The 17,821-nt window shown below is 46.2% G+C and overlaps 1 protein-coding gene across 2 annotated transcripts in view; it reads right to left on the bottom strand.

The window, feature by feature from the left end:
- The window catches only part of ADAMTS2 (ADAM metallopeptidase with thrombospondin type 1 motif 2), a 228,170-nt gene that overhangs the window by 152,080 nt on the left and 58,269 nt on the right, over window positions 1–17,821 (bottom strand). For both annotated transcript variants that reach the window (XM_068536537.1, XM_068536538.1), the window contains exon 3: window positions 1,600–1,759. In XM_068536537.1, the coding sequence (XP_068392638.1) occupies window positions 1,600–1,759 (160 nt within the window). The remainder of the gene's footprint in view (window positions 1–1,599; window positions 1,760–17,821) is intronic.

Here is a 17,821-nt window from a genome sequence, read left to right as displayed (position 1 = left end):
CACCCAGCCTAAGTGGGCCCCCAGGGAACCCCCTGAATCTTCCGGTAGAGGCCAGCCCAGAAGCACCAAGCCCAAAGTGGCCAGCTCTATGAGACACAGGCATTTCTAATCCCACGGGACAGATGAGAAGGCAGAGGCCAGAGGCCCAAACTTGCCCAAGGGCAGACAGCCAGCGAGGAGCAACACCAGGGCCCTGATCCCTGGTCTGGGGCACCTCCCCTGCCCCATTTCCACTCCTGCCCTCACCCAATGGGATTACTCTCCATTCCCCCCCATGCAGAGAAGCCCAAGGGTGGGAAAGAGGTAGGAGGGGCTGAAGCTGGGGAAGGCCAGACAGGCAGCGCCTGGGGTGCCCCCTCCACCGTTGGCAAGAGACCTACAATTCATCATCTGGGAAGAAGGGGCAGCTGGAAGTATTGATCGGCTCTAGAGAGCACTGGGATTACTGATGGGACAATTCCTTTGCAAAAGTATCTGATACCATTCCTTGAAATTAGAATGGTGCCTTGCCAGGCTGCACCCAATTGATCTGTCAGCTGGGAACTCAGAGAGACCTAAATTAAATGAGCCAAGGCTGCTTGGGGCAATGGGGGTGTCTCGGCTAATCACAGCATGGCTGGGCTGGCCCAGTAGGTCCTCCGGGGCTCACTGTAAACATGCAGATGAGCCTGACTCAAGACCCAGGCCTCAATGCCCTGCCTGCTGCCACCTGCCCTGGCCATGGGCGAGCGCAGCCAGGAATCTAGAACCCAAAACTGAGGGCTAAGCCCACCCTGCAAGAGCCAAGCACAGATCCTGGGCACGGCCAGGACCACAGCCAGACCCCAACCTGGCCTCACTGAAGCCCGGGACCTGAGATCCTGAGAATGCTGGGGAGGTTTGGGCTGAGGGTAGGTGTGTCCTCCTGGAGGGCTCTGAGAGGCTGCACCGCCTGCCCAGTAGCTCCTTCCACGCTCCTGGGCCCAGAGCACACTTTGATTCTAAGCTGAAAAAGATAAAACCACACGAGTCTGTGCATAGGTTGCTGAGGCTGCTGGGAGCACCTCTGGGGTCTTTGTGGAGCACTTCCCTCCCCTCCTGGCATCTGAGTTGTCTCCCAGAGGGAGCAGGGTCCAATTGGGGCCAAAGAAGCACTCAGGGCCTTTCTCTGTGAGCAGCCAGGGAGGTGTGGTCACCACTGCAGGGAAAGCACAGCACAGAGGCAGGGGAAAGAGGCTGGGGATGGGGGTGAGGGGGCGGCAGATGTCTTCTTCAGAGGCATAGGCTCAGAGACACGGGCGCGGGACTCAGGCCGGGGTACAGGCCTGGTCTGGCTTGCCTTCTCCCTGACACTTGCCAGCCCTCAGGCAGCCAAAGGTTAGACCCTCAGGCAGCCTTTACTGCCTGCTGTGGAGGCCTCAGACCTACAAGCTTATGGCCCACATACACCCAAAGCAGAGGCCCCTGACCCAGCATCCCAGCACGCCCACTGTGCTATGCGGTCAGCAAGCGCGGGTCTCAGCCTTGGCCTGGGACCAGAGCTACAGAAAGGGTGCCCGCATTCCCCAGGGGGGACATTCAGGGTCCACCATGCAACCCTCCCACCGGCAGCAGCCTTACCTGTGTCCAGGGCCTGTGGCCCCCCCAGAGGAGGGGGTCTGGAAGTGGGCGGCCGGCGATACACCACATGCACACGGCCCTGCTCAGCCTCGTTTGCTGCCAGACCCTTCTCCAGGGGCTCGATAAAGAACTCCTCCTCCTCCATACGGATCAGGCCAGCCTGCAGGGCAAAGATGAGACTGTTCAAATTCCCAGCGCACAGCAGACCAAGGAGGAGAAGCAGTGAGGAGGGCCGCAGGGAGCAGAGCCTCCAACCTGGCTGAGCAGGGCCCAGTGAACCCTGCCCAGCACCCCAGCTAGGTGCTAGCCTTGAACCCCAGGCTGGGAAGGGCACAAACAGGTGGCCCTAGAGGCCCCATCATTCCAGAGGCTCCACTTCCAGCCACCAAGGCCAGAGCCATTTGGGGGTGATGAACCCTGTCCGAGGAAGGGGTTCTTGCCTGGGTTATCCCCCACCTTCACCCCCAGGAGCCCAAAGGCCAAGACAAAGGCCAAAGCTGTCAGCCGGGGACTGAATCTGCCACAGATATGTTCAGTTGGACACAAAGAGTGTTTTCAAAGTTCTGAACCCGACACTCAAAATGATGAGATTTCATGTTTCAAAAATGGAATTCCATCTTTCCTTGGAAAATGCAGGCTCTGACCACAGTGCATGGCACCCAGCAGCGGACACCACAGATGGAGCACGCACCACTGCAGCTGGCCACAGTCCCCACCGTCTATCCTTGTATCCACAACAGTCACCAGCCCAGACTCTACAGCAACTGAAGCCTCCCCCAAAACTGGCTATGGCTCTTCCATGCTGCAAAGCCCTCGATGAACCCTTGTCCCCATCAGGATCCAGGCTACTCTGTACTCTGGCATCCAAGGCTCTCAGTCTGCCACTGTCCTCTGTGCCCCCAGCTCACACACCTCACACCAGTCGCTGAAACAGTCCTGTCCTTCCAATACAGTGCACACTGCCTGGCCTTCAGGCTCATGAACCCACAAAGCCCTCAGCTTGGAAGGCCCTGCTCCTGCTCCCAGCCTTGGCCATCGGTAAACTCTAATTCTCCCTTCAGTGCTTGGCTCAGACCCCCCAAATGCCATGCCCCAACTGCAGATACATGGCCCTGCCCTCCCCTTGAGGCCATCCTGCCATCACTGCCCCATCCAGCTCCCACACTTTTGATTTTTTGGTCCATTATCCATAAACCAATAGTCTTACACTAGGAGTCCCCACTGTGTCAACCTGCAGCTGCATTTCCTTTAGATCACACACTTATGACCCACTCGGGGTTTAGGGGTTTTTTAAAACCACTTTTTTGAGGCATGACTGACATGTAAAAAGATGTACATAGTTAATATATACAATTCAGTGAGTTTGGGAATGAGTATACATTCATGAAACCATCACCACCATGAAGGCCATAAACATATTCATCACCTCTCACAGTATCCTCCCATCCTTTTTATTGTTATCATTATTTTGTGGTAAGAACACTACATGTAACATCAACCATCTTAGCAAATTTGAACTATATGACTTTTTTGATAGAATAGTGTTAATTATAGGCACTGTGCTATATAAAAGATCTCCAGAACTTACTTATCTTGCATAACTGAAATTCTGTACTCTTTGACAATCACCTCCCATTTCCTCCTCCCTCCAGCCCCTGGCAATCACCATCTGACACTCTACTTCTATGAGTTTGACCATTCTAGATTCTACACATAAGTGAGATCTTGCAGTATTTGTCTTTCTGTGTCTAGGGCACTATGGATATTTTAACAATATTAACTCTTCTGATCCATGGACACAGTATATCTTTCCATTTATTTGTGTCTTCTTCAATATCTTTAATCAGTATCTTATAGTTTTCGGTGCACAGATCTTTCACTTCTTTGGGTAAATTTATCCCTAAGTGTTTTACTATATTAGATGCTATTGTAGATGGAAAAGTTTCCTTTATTTCTTTTTCAGATAGTTCACTATTAGTGTATAGAAATGCAACTGATTTTTGTATGTTGATTCTGTATCCTAAGACTTTACTGAATTTGTTAATTAGTTCTAACAGTTTTTTTGGTGGAGTCTTTAGAATTTTCTACATACAAGATCATGTCATAAGGAAACAGGGATAATTTTACTACTTCTTTTCCTATTTGGATGTCTTTTATTTCTTTTTCTTGCTCTGGCAAGAAAGCAAGTTCCAGTACTATTTTGAATAGGAGTGGTGAGAATGGGCACCCTTGTCTTATTCATGATCTTAGAGAGAAAGCTTTCAACTATTCACCGCTGAGTATGATATTAGCTATGGGCTGTCACATATGGTCTTTATTATGTTGAGGTATGTTCCTTCTATACTTAATTTGTTTAGAGTTTTTATCATGAAAGATGTTGAATTTCGTCAAGTGCCTTTTCTGCACCTATTGAAATGTTCATATCAATTTTATTTTTCATTCTATTAAGGTGGTATATCACATCTATTGATTTGTATATGTTGAACCAACCTTGCATCCCAGGGATGAATCCCACTTGATCATGGTGTATAATCTTTTAAATGTGCTGTTGAATTCGATTTGCTAATATTTTGTCAAGAATTTTTTCGTCTATATTCATCAGGGATATTCACCTGTAGTTTTCTTTTCTTACAGTGTCCTTATCTGGCTTTGGTATTAGGATAATGCTGGCCTCACAAAAACGAGTTTAGGAGTGTTCCCTCCTCTTTAAATATTTGGAAGAGTTTGAGAAGGGTTGACATTAATTCTTCAGTAAATGTTTGGTAGAATTTACCCGTGACATCATGTAGTCTTGGGCTTTTCTTTGTTTGGAGATTTTTGATTACTGATTCAATCTCTTTACTCATTATTGGTCTGTTCAGATTATCTATTTCTTCATGATTCAGTCTTGGTAGGTTGTATGATTCTAGTAATTTATCCATTTCTTCTAGGTTGGTCAATTTGTTGGTGTATACATATTCATAGTAGTCTCTTATGATCCTTTATATTTCTGTAATATCAGCTGTAATGTCTCCTCTTTTATTTATTACGAGTCTTCTCTTTTTCTTGGTAAGTCTAGCTAAACGTTTGTCAATTTTATTTTTTCAAAAAAACCAAATCTTAGTTTTGTTTATATTTTTCACTGTTTTTCTATTTTCTATTTCACTTATTGCTACTTTGATCTTTGTTACCTCCTTCCTTCTGCTAACTTTGGGCTTAGTTTGTTCATCTTTTCCTAGTTCCTTGAGATATAAAGTTAGGTTGTTTATTTGAGATCTTTCTTTTTTATTGTAGGCATTTATTGCTATAAACTTTCCTCTCAGAACTGCTTTTGCTGTGTCACATAAGTTTTGGTATGCTGTGTTTCCATTTTTGTTTGTTTCAAAATATTTTCTTTATTCCCTTTTGATTTCTTCTTTGACTCAGTGGTTGTTCAGGAGTGTATTAATTTCTATATATTGTGAATTTTCCAGTTTTCCTCCTGTTACTGATTTCTAGTTTCATACCATTGTAGTCAGAAAAGTTACTTGGTATGATTTCAGTCTTTTAAATTTGCTAAGACTCGTTTTTTGACCTAATAATATATGACCTATCCTGGAAATTGTTGCATGCAGGCTTGAGAAAAATGTGTATCCTGCTACTGTTGGGTGGAATGTTCTGTTTAATATCTGTTAGGTCCATTTGGCCTACCGTATAGCTCAAGTCCGATGTTTTCTTATTGATTTTCTGTCTGGATGATCTATCCATTGCTGAAAGTGGGGCACTGAAGTCTCCTACTGTTATTGTATTGTTGTCCATTTCTCCTTTCAGATCTATTACTATTTGATTAATATATTTAGGTGCTTTGATGTTGGGTGCATATATATTTACAATTGTTATATTCTCATGATGAATTACCACTTTATCATTATATAATGGCCTTCTTTGTTTCTTGTTACAGTTTTTTGACTTAGTCTGTTTTGTCTTATGTAAGTATAGCTTACCCCTGCTCTCTTTTGGTTTCCCTTTGCATGGAATATCTTTTTCCATCCCTTCACTTTGAGCTTATGTGTGTCCTTAAAGCTGAAGTGAATCTCTTGTTGGCAGCATATAGTTGGGTCTTGGTTTTTTGTTTCGTTTTGTTTGTTTGTTTGTTTTAATCTATTCAGCCACTCTATATCTTTTGATTGGAGAATTTAACCCACTTACATTTAAAGTAATTATTGATAAGTAAGGACTTACCAAAGCCGTCTTGTTAATTATTTTCTGACTTTTTTGTAATTCCTTTCTTCCTCTCTTGCTGTCTTCCTTTGTGAACTGATGACTTTCTGTAGTGGTGTACTTTGATTCCCTTCTCTATATCTTGTGTGTATTTTTATCTTGTGTGTATAAAGGTTTTTGTTTTTTGATTACTCTGAGGCTTACTTGAAACATCTTAGAGATATAACAGTTTATTTTAAGTTAATAACAATTTAATTTCAATTGCATGCAAAAACCCTGTACTTTTATTCCTCACCTCCACATTTTATGTTTTTGACATTACAATTTACATCTTTTTATACTGTGTATCCATTAACAAATCATCGTAGCTATAGCTATTTGTAATACTTTGGTTCTTCAACCTGTATACTAGAGTTAAGTAGTTAACACACCACCATATTACAGAATTAGAGTATTCTGAAGTTGACTATATACCTACCTTTACCAGTGTGTTATATATATTCACGTGTTTTCATATTACTAATTAGTGTCATTTTGCTTCAGCTTAAAGAACTCCTTTCAGCAGTTCTCATAAGGCAGATCTAGTAGTAATGAGCTCTCTTTTTGTTTGTTTGGGAAAGTCTTTATCTTGCCTTCATTTCTGAAAGACACTTTGCCAAGTAAAGCATTCTTTGTTGGTAGTTTTTTTCCTTTCAGCACTTTGAATATATCATTCTACTCTCTCCTGGCCTGCAAGGTTTCTGCTGAGAAATCCACTCATGGCCTTACTGGGATTCTCTTGTATAAGAGAAATTTTTTCTCTTGCTACTTTTAAAATGATCTCTTTGTCTTTGCTTTTAGATAGTTTATTATAATGTGTCTTGGAGAAGATCATTTTGGGGTGACCTAGTAGCTTCATGAACTTAGATGTCTAAATCTCCCTCCAAGGTTTGGGAAGTTCTCAGCTACTGTTTCTTTAAATAAACCCTCTGCCACTTTCACCCCCTATTCTCCTTCTTGGGCTTCAATAATGCATAGATTGTTTCTCTTAATGAGTCCCATAGGTTTCCTCATTCCTTTTCATTCTTTTTTCTTCTTGCTCCGCTGATTAGATAATTTCAAATGATCTGTCTTCTAGTTCACTGATTTTCTCTTCTGGTTGGTCCAGCTGGTGTTGATGCTCTCTGTTGAATTCTTCAGCCATTGTATTCCTCAGCTCCAAAATTTTGTTTGGTTCTTTTTATGTTTTCTATTTCTTTGTTGAAGTTTTCATTTTGTTCTTGTATTGTTTTCCTGATTTCATTAAATTGTTTATCTGTGTTATCTTGTAGCTTTCTGAGCATCTTTAGAACAATAATTTTTATTTTTTTGTCAGGCAATTCATGTATCTCATTTCTTGTGGGTCAGTTACTGGAAATTTACTGTGTTCCTCTGATGATGTGATGTTTCCCCAATTCTTCAAAATCCTTGTGCCTTGCATAGCTTTCTGCACATTTCCAGATTTTATGGACTGACTTCGGTAAGAAAGACCTTCACCTGCAGTGGGGTGGGGGGCACACTGGATCTAGTGATGCAGAGCACCAAGTGTGGGGAGTATGGTGGCTTTGGGTCCAGAGGAGAGGTGATGTCTCATTGGCTCAGGCTGCTAGATCCATGACATCAACAGTTGTGTGGCCCTTGGTGACAACTGCAGCAGGGAGTCCACAATGGCTGCAAGGACTCTTGAGGTCTTCAGTGGGGCCTCCAGGTCCAGCAGCTAGGGACCAGGGTATGCAGTGGTGGTGGCCAGAACCAGTGGTATGCACATACGCAGCTTCAGGGGCCAGCTGCAGGTGCCTGGGTAGTAGCAGTGTCCAGTTGCAGACACACTCATGACAAGGGTCAGGGCCAGCAGGAAGGACAAGTGTCAACTGTGGGCACACTAGCAGCTACCTGAGCCCTGGCTGTTGATGTGCACTCTTAGGGCTGCAGGGTCTCACCATGGGGGCACACATGGCAGTGGAGGCTGGTGATGGGAATCAGGTTGATGGCATACATGTGCACAGCTGGAGGCTAGTCCTGAGTGTATGCACAGTGGTAGGGGTCAACCATAGTGGTCTAGGCTGGCGTTTTGCACTTATGCAGCTGCAGAGGCCTGGGCCAGTTGCCCGTGCAGATCCTTGTTGAGGGCAGGGGTGGGGATGGAGGAAGCAAGAGGGCTCAGGTGCCTGGTGTCTGTGAATGCAAAAACCTGTAGAGCAAAACCTCAGCTCTAAAATCTGCAGGAGGTTTGCAGCAGCTGTGCTGGCCATTGGTTTCTTCAGTGGTGAAAGCTGCTGGGGTCCTCTGCAGAGCAGGCCACAAAGAACCATGGTCGCTCCCACTACATGGCTGGTGGGAGCCCCTGTCCTTCTTCCTTCTTCCTAGCTGTTTCTATTCATCTCACCTTTGCTGGTCTCTGGGTGGGGTGAAACCAAAGTGGGTCCTTTGTGCAGTGCCCAAAGAGGCTAGGGAAACTGGTCGCTCACCCCACTCTCCCTTTCCCAGTGAGGGAAACTCTTTCTTGCTGGGGATGACAGGGTGATGCAGGCAGAATGAAGCTGTCTTCCCTCTCTTCTTGTGCAGTTATTCTCAAGTTTTTTGTTCCACTGTGTTACTGAAGTTTCTTAAGTGGACTCCTGAGCTCTCCTAGAGTTGTTTTTGTTCATGGATAGCTGTTTAATTATTCATCTTTGTTGGGGGATGGAGGCTGGGGTCCCCTAACACATCAACTTAGTGACTTCACTCAGGGGTTTTTAAAAGCTTGAATTAGTTGCTCCGACTTAAGAATCAGAGGGTTCCACGTAAATGAGCAGATTTCCAGATTCTCTCAAAACATCAGAAAGGCCGGCATTTCCTGTTGTCCATCCGCTTAGCTGGCAGTGGCCAGAGGTCCCCTTTAGGGTTCTCTCTTTGAGCCTCCAGAGGGAATACAGCCCTGCCAGCACCTACTTTGGCCTCCAGACCTGTGTGAGAGAAAGTTTCTGTTGTTTTCAGTAATTTCCAGCAGCTGCAGGAAACTAATACATGGTCCCAGTGGGTAGTGGGATGAAGTGGGTGGCCATTCTCTGAACAGCACAGGATGAGGCGCAAGAGCTGTAGACCCCTGGGGACGCAGGTTTAAGGCATCTTGGACTTCTGGGGAAGGGGTCCAGGACAAAGAGGAAGGGCAGGAGCCAGAGCGATGAGGGCCAAGACTGGGACACCAAGGTCACCAGACTGTGGGAAGATAGAGGAGAGGAAAGACCCATGGGAACCCTGCAAGCCCCCAGACTCTGACTCATCCCTGGGTCCCAGGGCCCTTCCAGGCCTGGAGAGGGTGAGCAAATGTTTGCAAGATGAGTAAATAAATGACCCCAAAACTGCAGGACGTGTTCTCTGAGAGAGAGACAGATGGCAGGGTGAGTATACTGTGAGCCATCCCCTTCTACTGGCACATGGTTAAGAGTGTTTACAATAGCAAACATTTCTCTATGCAGCCATTGATGTTTCCCATGTTTGTGGTTTGGGGGAAGACTGGTGTCTCAAACCCCTCTAATTAATGGAACCCATTCAAGGACATGTGGCAGGCAGGGTGGCAGCAGGTGAACGGTCTGGGAGTCTGGTGTTCTGAGTTCCCGGCACCATTTCTGTCTGGCCAGGTTGCCTCGGCCCAGGTGCCAAAGCTCCGGGGCCTCCAATTACTCCCCTGTAAAGGGGGGCGGTTCTCCCTCCCCTCATGTGGTTGCTGCAGGAGCATATGCAGCCTGGGAGGCACTCAGAACCAGGGCACACGTAGGAAGCACTCTGCAACCCAAGTGATGTCATCCACCTGCCTGCTTTCCAAAGGGGAAAACTGAGACTGAGGGGCGGGAAGGCCTGCCAGGGACACACGGGATCTAGGAATCAAACCCCAGACCCCAGATGGAATGACTATCTCCTGGGTGGAGACCAGGCCTATCCTGACAATTAAGGCAGGGCACTGGGGCATCAGGGTCCAGCAGGGCAGCCCTCTCTTCTGGAGGGACACTTGTACCCCAGGCTTAGAGCCATCTATGCCACAGGCCCAGCATCCTGGGGTTGTTCTGGAGGGACCCAGCGTGACAATGACCCAGAAGCCAAGCTGGTGAGGAGCAGTCCTCTCTGGCCTGAGCGACCCCAGGACAATTTGGAGTCTCCCTGTACACAGGAAGCTGGTTCTTCTCCTTGACTGGCCTTCTGGTGAAGGGCCGCTGGGCTGATGAAAGGGCACCGGATCTCTTTGATGCTGACCTCTACCTTGCTGTTGTCAGGAAGCCAGGGCCCAAGTTGGCCAAGCTGCCTGGCAGGGACCCTCCCAAGGGCTCATCTGAAGGGCAGTGAAGTGCCCTGAGATAAATCGGAAGTATGGCACCAGTTTACTCAGGTTTCCTCATGCAACCAGAGACTTCCAACTGACAGTTCTCTCATGGAGAAGTTAAATCCCTCACCAGCATCAGCCCGTCTCTGACAGGTACTATGGAACATACCTGGGGGTCACACTGATGAACATGGATGGCACCTGCCCCAAGAACAGAGGCTGACCACTTGAGACCAGTGGATGACCATCCCAGACCAGCATTCAGTCACCCTGAGGCCAGAGGCTGCCCACCTCAAGACCAGCACTGACCATCCCAGGAGCAATGGATGACCACCTGAGCCCAGCGGCTGATCACCCCTCAAGGCCATTGGCCAGAGTACTGCCTGGTGAGGGGCTCTCCACAAAGAAAGCAGGGTTCCTTTTATTGCCTGGTTTTCAAGCATTTTAGTATGCATGCCAGGAATAATCTGTCTGAAAAACTGCAAAAGAAAATTGACAAGAGGACAAGGTACAGAACGTGGGCTATGTTTGGTGAGTTTTTTTTCCAGGACTTTGATTTTCCTGCTGCCAGTGGTAAGTATATCTGGTTTTACATGTAATTTTTATTAATAAGAATCAGTTTCTTCTCCCCACTCGGTAAATATTAAAGAAAGTCTCTGAAGCACACTGAGATGAAGGGCATTCAATCAGGACCCTGCCCGTGTCTGTCCAGCCTGGTGTTCCACGGAGGGGCTGACACCCAGACCCTGGCTCTCACCTGAAATCCACTCTGCTCTTGAACTCTGTGACTGTCAGCCTAACCTGGCCAGGAGGGAGGCTCACGGGAGGACTCTATTCTCGACCCTCAGGTGCCACCACAGGGGCCTGGAACCTGGCAGTTCTTTGGTCATCAAATCAAATCACTAGTTCTCAGGTCTTGGTGAATTATAAGATGACTGCCCTACCTCCTCCTTCCTCTATGCCCTGTTCCTTTGCTGTTTGGGTTTTTACTTTTTTTTTTTTTAAGCTGCACCGCACGGCTTGTGGCGTCTTAGTTCCCCGACCAGGGATTGAACCTGGGCCCCGGCAGTGAAAGCACCAAGTGCTCACCACTGGACCACCAGGGAATTCCCTGCTGTTTGGTTTTTGATGAAGTAGTCACTAGGAATGGAAGCTAAAAGTTAAACATTTATCAGAATCAAGAGGCTTGACAGATATCCTCTGTTACTTTGAATTTTAAAGCACTAGAGACACTGACACTCTCAGTGTTGGGGTCTCACAGGCAAGCAAGTGTGCATCCTGTTCCTATGTGTGAGGTGCCCAGTTTGCCGTCCCCACTGGCTCCTTCAGTGGAAGCCACAGGCTGCAGCATGTGGCAGGCACCTGCGTGTGTGTGATGGGGACCAGGTCTGTCACTCAGCCTTGTCATTCTTGCAACCTCTGGCACCAAGACTGTCAGGTGTCTGTCAAGGTTGCAGAAGTGACAAACAAGAAAAGAGAGAAAAAAAGAAGTTGGTCCAAAAACAGAAGGATCTAGATTTTGACAGAGGACAAGACAGCATGCATCTGCATCAGCTCACATTCGCCCCAAACTCAACCTTGCTCTGATACACACGCATGTGCGCGCGCGCGCGCACACACACACACACACACACACACACACACTCTTGCCACAGGAATTCCCCCAAAATGCTGGCATCTGGTAAGATTCCTGCTCCTGGAGATATTTTAGCTCCGAGAGAACTGTATCCTTTCTTCCATTCTTCCTTTTGGTAATGAACCCATGAGATTCAGTTGGGCACCAGCCTCCCCTGCAGGGAGAGAGGCCACATGGCCAGGCCTGGTCTGATGATGGTGTAGTGGCAACACTGCCAAAACGGGGTCTGCCACTTCTAGGGCATCTCACCCAGCCTGCTTGGGCACTCTTTCCCCTCCCAGCTCCCTGGGGAAGACCAGGGCAACCCTGGCAGCTTGATGGGGAGGGGACTGGACCCCAACCGCTGACCCCTCATAGGCATTAGAACGAAATCCCATTGGATTTAAGCCACTCCATCCTAGCTAGTAAGGGCTCCTTCACAGTTCAGCATCACAGCAGATGTTTTGCATATTGATGTTTCCACTTTTCCAAAAGTAGCACCAGCCATCTCTTGGGAAGAACTGGTCACTAGCAAGTGACAGCAATTCCATGGAGTCATTTGTCTTCTCCCCTGCGTCTCTGTCAGCTACTGTTCTAACCCTTCCAGAACATCACCTTCTGGAGCGGTCTGTCTATGGATGCCCTTGCCTCCCCTGCTCTCTGCCTCATTTGGTGGACCCACGGGGCCTTGCCATGTGCCATCCACACCCCTCCTTCCTCTTGGGAAGCCATTCCTCCTCCTGGTGTGTAGGCCACGGCTTGTCCTCCCAGTTCAGAGGGGAAGCTATGGTTGGAACTGGGCCTTGCAGGGTTCTACTGAGCTGAGTGACCATAAACAGAGTCATCCCTGAGCGCCACAGAGCCCCGACGAGTTCACTTGACAGGTCCTGCCCCTTCTTGGAACTGGTTTCAGGACCTCTGGATTCTTTGCTCCAGAAAGTCCCTCTTTTGCCCTAAGATGGCCAGAGTCAGTTTCTGAGGCTCAAAACCATGAAGCCCTGTGCTCAGCCAGGTGCTAAGGAAGGCCGGACCCCACTTTGAAGGGCAGGGTGGAGGGAGAGATGGCCACAGGGAGCAATCACTGGATGCAGAGCCAGGAGACCTGGCTCCAAATCCTGGTCTTGGGACAGCCCTGTTCCCTCTGCAGTCCCCTTAACTGCAAAGTGAGGAGTGGAGCCAGATGACCTGCAATTTAGGGGCGTGGTGGCACCTGTGTGACCCCTGGGCTTCAGTCCCCGCCGTAAGCCAGGTGTTCTACAGGAGCCTTCAAATACAGTGTGAATTCAAACCCCCCTAAAATTTAAGGCAAAACATTTCATTTCCAGAGGACTCTAAGGTTCAAAGAAGTTAAACTACTGCTCAGATTTCCCAGCGGGGCAGGAACAGGCTCGGGAACACAGCCTTGCCCTCCCAACACTGGCCCCCAGCAGATCCAGCAGGGAGGGCACCAAACCCCAGCATTCTCTTCACCACCATCGCAGTTTTTGCCTTACTCCACTTTGTTAAATTCTAGCTCGATATTCCTAACTGCTAAGACTCTGAGCCTGAATCCTGATCTCTCTCCTTATGAACAATTACAGAGGTGTTAAAGATCTGTTGGTATCAAACTGAGACTATCCTTGACTCAATCAGAAAACTTAAAATAGAGTTGAAAAGGGAATAATTTTCTCACTATGAAACTCATGCTTTTTAAAATATATAACAGCTTTACTGGGCTATAATTCACATATCATGCAATTCATTCACTTACACTGTACAATTCAACTATCACCACAATCGATTTTACAACATTTTCAAAACACCCCAAAAAGAAACCCCGTACACATCTACGGTCACGCCCCCTTTTCTCCCAATACCCCCACCAACCCTGCTGCCACGCACCAGCCCCTGCAACCGCTAATCTACTTTCTTTCTCTATGGATTTGCTTATTCTGGACACTTCATATAAATCGAATCATATCGTATGTGATCTTTTGTGACTGGTTTCATTCACCTAGTGAAATGTTTTCAAGATTCCTAATAATGTCCGTACTTAAATTCATTTTTATTGTCCAATAATACTCCATTTTACAGATATACCACATTTTATTTACCCATTCACTGGTTGACGGACATTTGGGTTGTTTCCACTTTTTGGCTTTAATGAATAATGCTGCTTTGAACATGTAAGCACAAGTTTTTGTGTGGACATATGTTCTCATTTTTCTTGAGCACAGATCTAGGAATGGAATTGTTGGGTTATATGGTAACACTGTGCCAGACTGTTTCCCAAACGAGCTGCACCATTTTACATTCCCACCAGCAGTGTATGAGGGTTCCAATTTCTCCACGTCCTCACCAACAGTTGTTATTATCTACCTTTTTTCTCCTAGCCATCCCCATGTGTATGCAGTGATATCCCATTGTGGTTTTGATTAAAATTTTCCTGATAACTAAGGATGCTGGGCATCTTTTCATGTGCTTATTGGCCATTTGTTTCTCTTCTTTGGAAAAATGACTCTTTAGACTCACTGTTCATCTTTTAATTGGATTAATTTCCTGTTTGAATTGTGAGAGTTCTTTATATATTCTAGATACAATTCCCTATTAGACACACAATGTGCAAATGTTTTCTATCATTCTGTAGGTTATCTTTTGACTTTCTTGATGGTGTTCCTTGAAGTTATAAAGGACATTCATAAAGTCCACCTTACCTATTTTTCCTTTTATCATTTGTGTGCTCTTGGTGTCATATCTAAGGCTTTGCCTAACGCAAGATAATAAAGATTTACTCCTATATTTTTTAAGAGTTTTATAGTTTTAGATCTTATATTTAGATCTATGATCCATTTTGAGTTAATCTTTCTATGGTATGAGGTAGGGATCCAACTTCATTCTTTTGCTTGTGGATATCCAGTTGTCCCAGCACCATTTGTTGAAAAGACTATTCTTTCCTCCACTGATGTCTTGGCACTCTTGTCAAAAATCAATGTGAAGTTATTTCTGGATTCTCAGTTCTATTTCATTGATCTATATGTTTATCATTCTGCCAGTACCACACAGTCTTGACTACTGTAACTTTGTAGTAAGTTTTGAAATCAGAAAGTGAGTTCTCTAACCTCATTCTTCTTTTTCAACATTATTTTGACTATTTTGGGTTTCTTGTATCTTCATATGAATTTTAGCATGTCAATTCCTGACAAGAAGCCAACTGGGATTGTGACAGAATACAATGTTTTTTAATCTCATGTTTGGTGCCACATTAATTCACCTCTTATGCTAACCCTCGAGGAATGCTTGCTTAGAGAGAACACTGCATTAGAAACCAAGAGATTGGGATGGGAACCTTAATTCTGCAGACTAACCAGATATGTGACCTTGAGCAAATCAGAGCCTTGGGAAGCTGCAGTGTATAGAGGCACTGTGCTCACCTCTACTGCTAGAGAGAATCCTCTCAATAGCATCCACCTCAGCTCCACTTTACATCTCTCTCCATCATTCCTCACCTGTCACTTAATGCAGCCCAGACTTGAATTAAAAATCTAAAATCTAGTCCCCACAAGTAGGGAAATCACAGGTTAAAATACCAGAATTGACCTCTTCATCCATTCCACTGTGATAATTATGGTTACAAACCAGAAGTCATTTACCATATATTCTGGAAAGGAAATCTATGCAATGTAAAAATAATTCATAATTTGACTTTAATAACGTGGGGCAAAAACTGTCAAACAAGTAAGCAAAAATGAAAGAAAAGGGTAGAGGAGGTAGAAGAAGTAGTTTAACTGCATTAATTTCTTAAATTTCCACAGAAGGAGCAATAGTTACTGACAAGCTGCTAAAGTTGATAGCCATAAGTTTAAGAATACTAAAAAAGCCACAATTAGAAAAATTAATCTATTCCTTCCGAATAACTGAAGATGGAGAACAGATCATACAGCAAATAGAAAAACAGCAAAAAAAAGCATAAAAACAAAAAAAATAAGTAAGTTGACAGAAGTAACAACAAATATATCTGTTATAACAATAAAAGTAAATGGTCAGATTACTTCCAAAAATCTCTATGACTTGCCAAAAAAAAAAAACAACAACAAAAAAGGCCAGGCCAAAACAGTTTTACAGGTGAGACTTTTCACCACTTAAGGAACAAATATATCCATGTCATATTGTTGACTAAGGAAGGCAGGCCCAACTCCAGTATGATGATGCACTTATGTAAAGTCATCTGTGTCTCCGTGCCTAATGCCAGCACAGCCTAACAATGCAGGGCAAGCCCACCAAGTCACTCGGCTTTGATTCAAATGCTGCCTTCAGCACTGGCTAACTGTGGACTCTGAGCTTCAGTGTTGCCAGGGTACAATAAGGATAATAGAAGTATTTGCACAGTTGGTTTGAGGGTTAAACCAGATAAAGTACCTGGCACACTGCATAATAAACTAGCCCGACATCATCATTGTTAGTAAGATGAAATGAGAGTTGTCTGGACACACATATAACAAAGAGTTAACAGTGTCAAGGTTTGGAGTGAGTTTTGTTTTTTTATTAGTATTTTCTGTAGTTTTTGAGGTTTTTTGTTTTTTTGTTTTTTTTTTAACAAAAGGCACACTTCAAAACAAACAATTTGTTTAAAGAAAGGAGCAGGGAAGGGGGAAAGGGGAGATAAGGGAGAAAAAAATAGGATAAACAAGATGCTGACAAGAACCCTTCACAGAGACCAAAGTAGGGCCTGGCCAGTCGGTCTTCTCACTAAATCAGGCAGCACCAGGATGTCTCCCACGGGAGCTGGCCTGTCCAGTCTGTGAGAGTCCACACCAGTGCCAGGGAGGGCCTCCAGGAGCTGGTCTCCCAGCCTGGCCAAGAGAGAGGGGTCAGCAGGTCAGGCCCAGACCCCAGGACCACAACAGGCCTGCCCATCCATCATAAGACCTGACAACCGTCCCTGCCAGATGCTCTGGCTGACATTTCCCAGGTCTTGCTCAGCATGAAGACTGTGTCGGGGAATGTCCCCAGTCACAAATTAACATTCACATAAATAACAGGGCGCTCGCCACTGAAGAAGAAAAATGACTCTTGCTGTAGGAACATTTGCCAAAATATCAAAAAGTGGAATTTTTCTTTCTGAGCTCCCATATCTCACCAGCTGGGCCCCAGCAGACTGTGGCCTTGAGACTCGAGGTGGAAGTGAGCTAACAGGATAAGGTCCAAGTTCCTTGATCAACGTCAAGGTCTGTCAACAGACACTCCCCTGAGCTGGCACCCAACCCTAGGGCATCCCAACCTGCATAACACACACACCACCAGCTAGAACCCAACACATTTGCACTGCTGTCCCAGCAGGCCTCCCTGCCTCCTTGGAGGCCGTGCACATCCTGCCCTTCCTCCCATCCTCCGACTTGGCTGGGACCAGCATGTCTGAGCCCCACCACCACCCCCAGCCTGGTCCAGACAGGGTCTGGTCGGGGGCTGGGGATCTGGGGCACTTGTCTAGCAGCACCGATGTCTGCTTTTTCCCTAGATGTGTGTTATTTGAGGTGCTGAGGACTGCTATGAAGGGGCTAATATGCCCATAAGCAATGTTACTGGTGACAGGCGCCCTGGGCCAAGGTGTCACCAACCACCTGTACCCATAAAGCCCCAGACCCTGCACACACTTTCACTCAGTCATCCTGGACCTCCAGGAGACTCACTCTGGCAAGCAAAGCCCACAAGGCTCACGTGCCTGGCAACCCCAGGACTACCCCTTGGCATTCAAACTGCCTCACTCCACACCTGCCAGCTCCGATGCTCCAGGAAAAAGCTTTTGACACACATCCTCCCACAAGATGCCAGGGCCAGCACCTCCTCCATTACCTCTGCCTTAGTCTGCTCAGGCTGCCTCAACAAAATACTGCAGTCTGGGTGGCTTCAACAGCAGAAATTTATCTTCTCACAGTCGCGGAGGCTGGAAGTCAGAGATCAAGGTATCAGGAGGGTTATCAGCAGGGCTGGTTTCTTCTGAGGCCTCTCTCCTTGGCTTTTAGGTGGCCATCTTCTCCTTGTGTCCTCACATGGTCACCCCTCTATGTGTGTCTGTGTCCAAATTTCCTCTTAATAAGGAAGTCACATTGGATTAGGGCCCCACCCACATGACCTCA

This window comes from Eschrichtius robustus, chromosome 2 (assembly GCF_028021215.1).
Source record: "Eschrichtius robustus isolate mEscRob2 chromosome 2, mEscRob2.pri, whole genome shotgun sequence".
Classification (NCBI taxonomy): Eukaryota; Metazoa; Chordata; class Mammalia; order Artiodactyla; family Eschrichtiidae; genus Eschrichtius; species Eschrichtius robustus.
The sequence above is the reverse complement of the archived record's forward strand: the minus strand, read 5'-3'. Positions and strand labels throughout refer to the sequence as shown.